The following is an 877-nucleotide window of genomic DNA, read 5'->3' on the forward strand; positions in this document are numbered from 1 at the left end:
CTCCTCTCCGCTCAGACACGTCCAGGGCCCGGACATGAACTTCCAGCGAGTGCCCCAGGCTGGGAGGTTCCCCATGGGGGCAGGCGACTGCCCCAGCTTGGTCTCACTGCCCGAAGGGCAGGAGCCAGCAGGCATGGAGTGGGCTATGGAAAGGTAAGGGGGGCTCAGGACACCCTGTGGGGTGCAGGGTCTGGCCCTGGCACTGGCACAGCCACGCTGTGTCCTGGTTGCACAGAGCGGGTCACTGCTCTGGCAAATACAGGTTGTGGTGCTCCAAAACGCATCGTTTGACGGCTTGAACCCAGGGGACAAGGTTGTCTGCTTCCCTTCTTGCCTGCCTGATGCTGCCAGCAGGCTTTTTTTAGCCGTGCCGTGCCGTGCCATATCAGACAACGCCGTGCTGTGCCGTGCCGTGCCACGCTGCTCATCTCAGCCTGCTCTCTCCCCACAGGGAACTGCGGCGATGCCCCGGCAAGCACTGCCTGACTGTGCCCAACGTCCCCATTGACGTCTTCATGGCCACGGGAGGGACCGGCAGGCGTCGCAACACCTGATGGTTCCCGCACCAGCCCTGCACTGGCCGCAGCCAGCTCCAGTGCTGCCAAGGACACGGATTGCTGACACTCTTTGTCATAAATGGAAGTCTTGGAGCATTTCTGTGCTCCAAATCTGCGTGTGGTGTGTTTGCCATGGAGGGTTGTGGGCTGAGAGGGGACACGGGGGGAAGAGACACGAGGGGATGGGGTGGATAGGGCAGGATATGAGGGGCTGGGCCAGGAGGGGACAGGGTGTGAGGGGATGGGACGTGAAAGGTGGGCCAGCAGGGGACAGGACAGCAGTGAGAGGACGTGAGGGCCAGGCCAGGTCCTCCCAGCCG

General features: G+C 62.8%; 1 protein-coding gene across 1 annotated transcript; it reads left to right on the plus strand.

Moving 5' to 3' along the window:
• The first annotated feature begins 34 nt into the window (after window positions 1–34).
• On the plus strand, window positions 35–554 carry LOC104547503 (protein FAM229A-like). The gene is made up of 2 exons (XM_010193213.1): window positions 35–153; window positions 434–554. The coding sequence occupies exons 1-2, from the start codon at window positions 35–37 to the stop codon at window positions 552–554; spliced, it is 240 nt and encodes a 79-aa protein (XP_010191515.1).
• Window positions 555–877: the final 323 nt, after the last annotated feature.

This window comes from Mesitornis unicolor, unplaced genomic scaffold (assembly GCF_000695765.1).
Source record: "Mesitornis unicolor isolate BGI_N332 unplaced genomic scaffold, ASM69576v1 C13131645, whole genome shotgun sequence".
In the NCBI taxonomy this organism is placed as follows: domain Eukaryota; kingdom Metazoa; phylum Chordata; class Aves; order Mesitornithiformes; family Mesitornithidae; genus Mesitornis; species Mesitornis unicolor.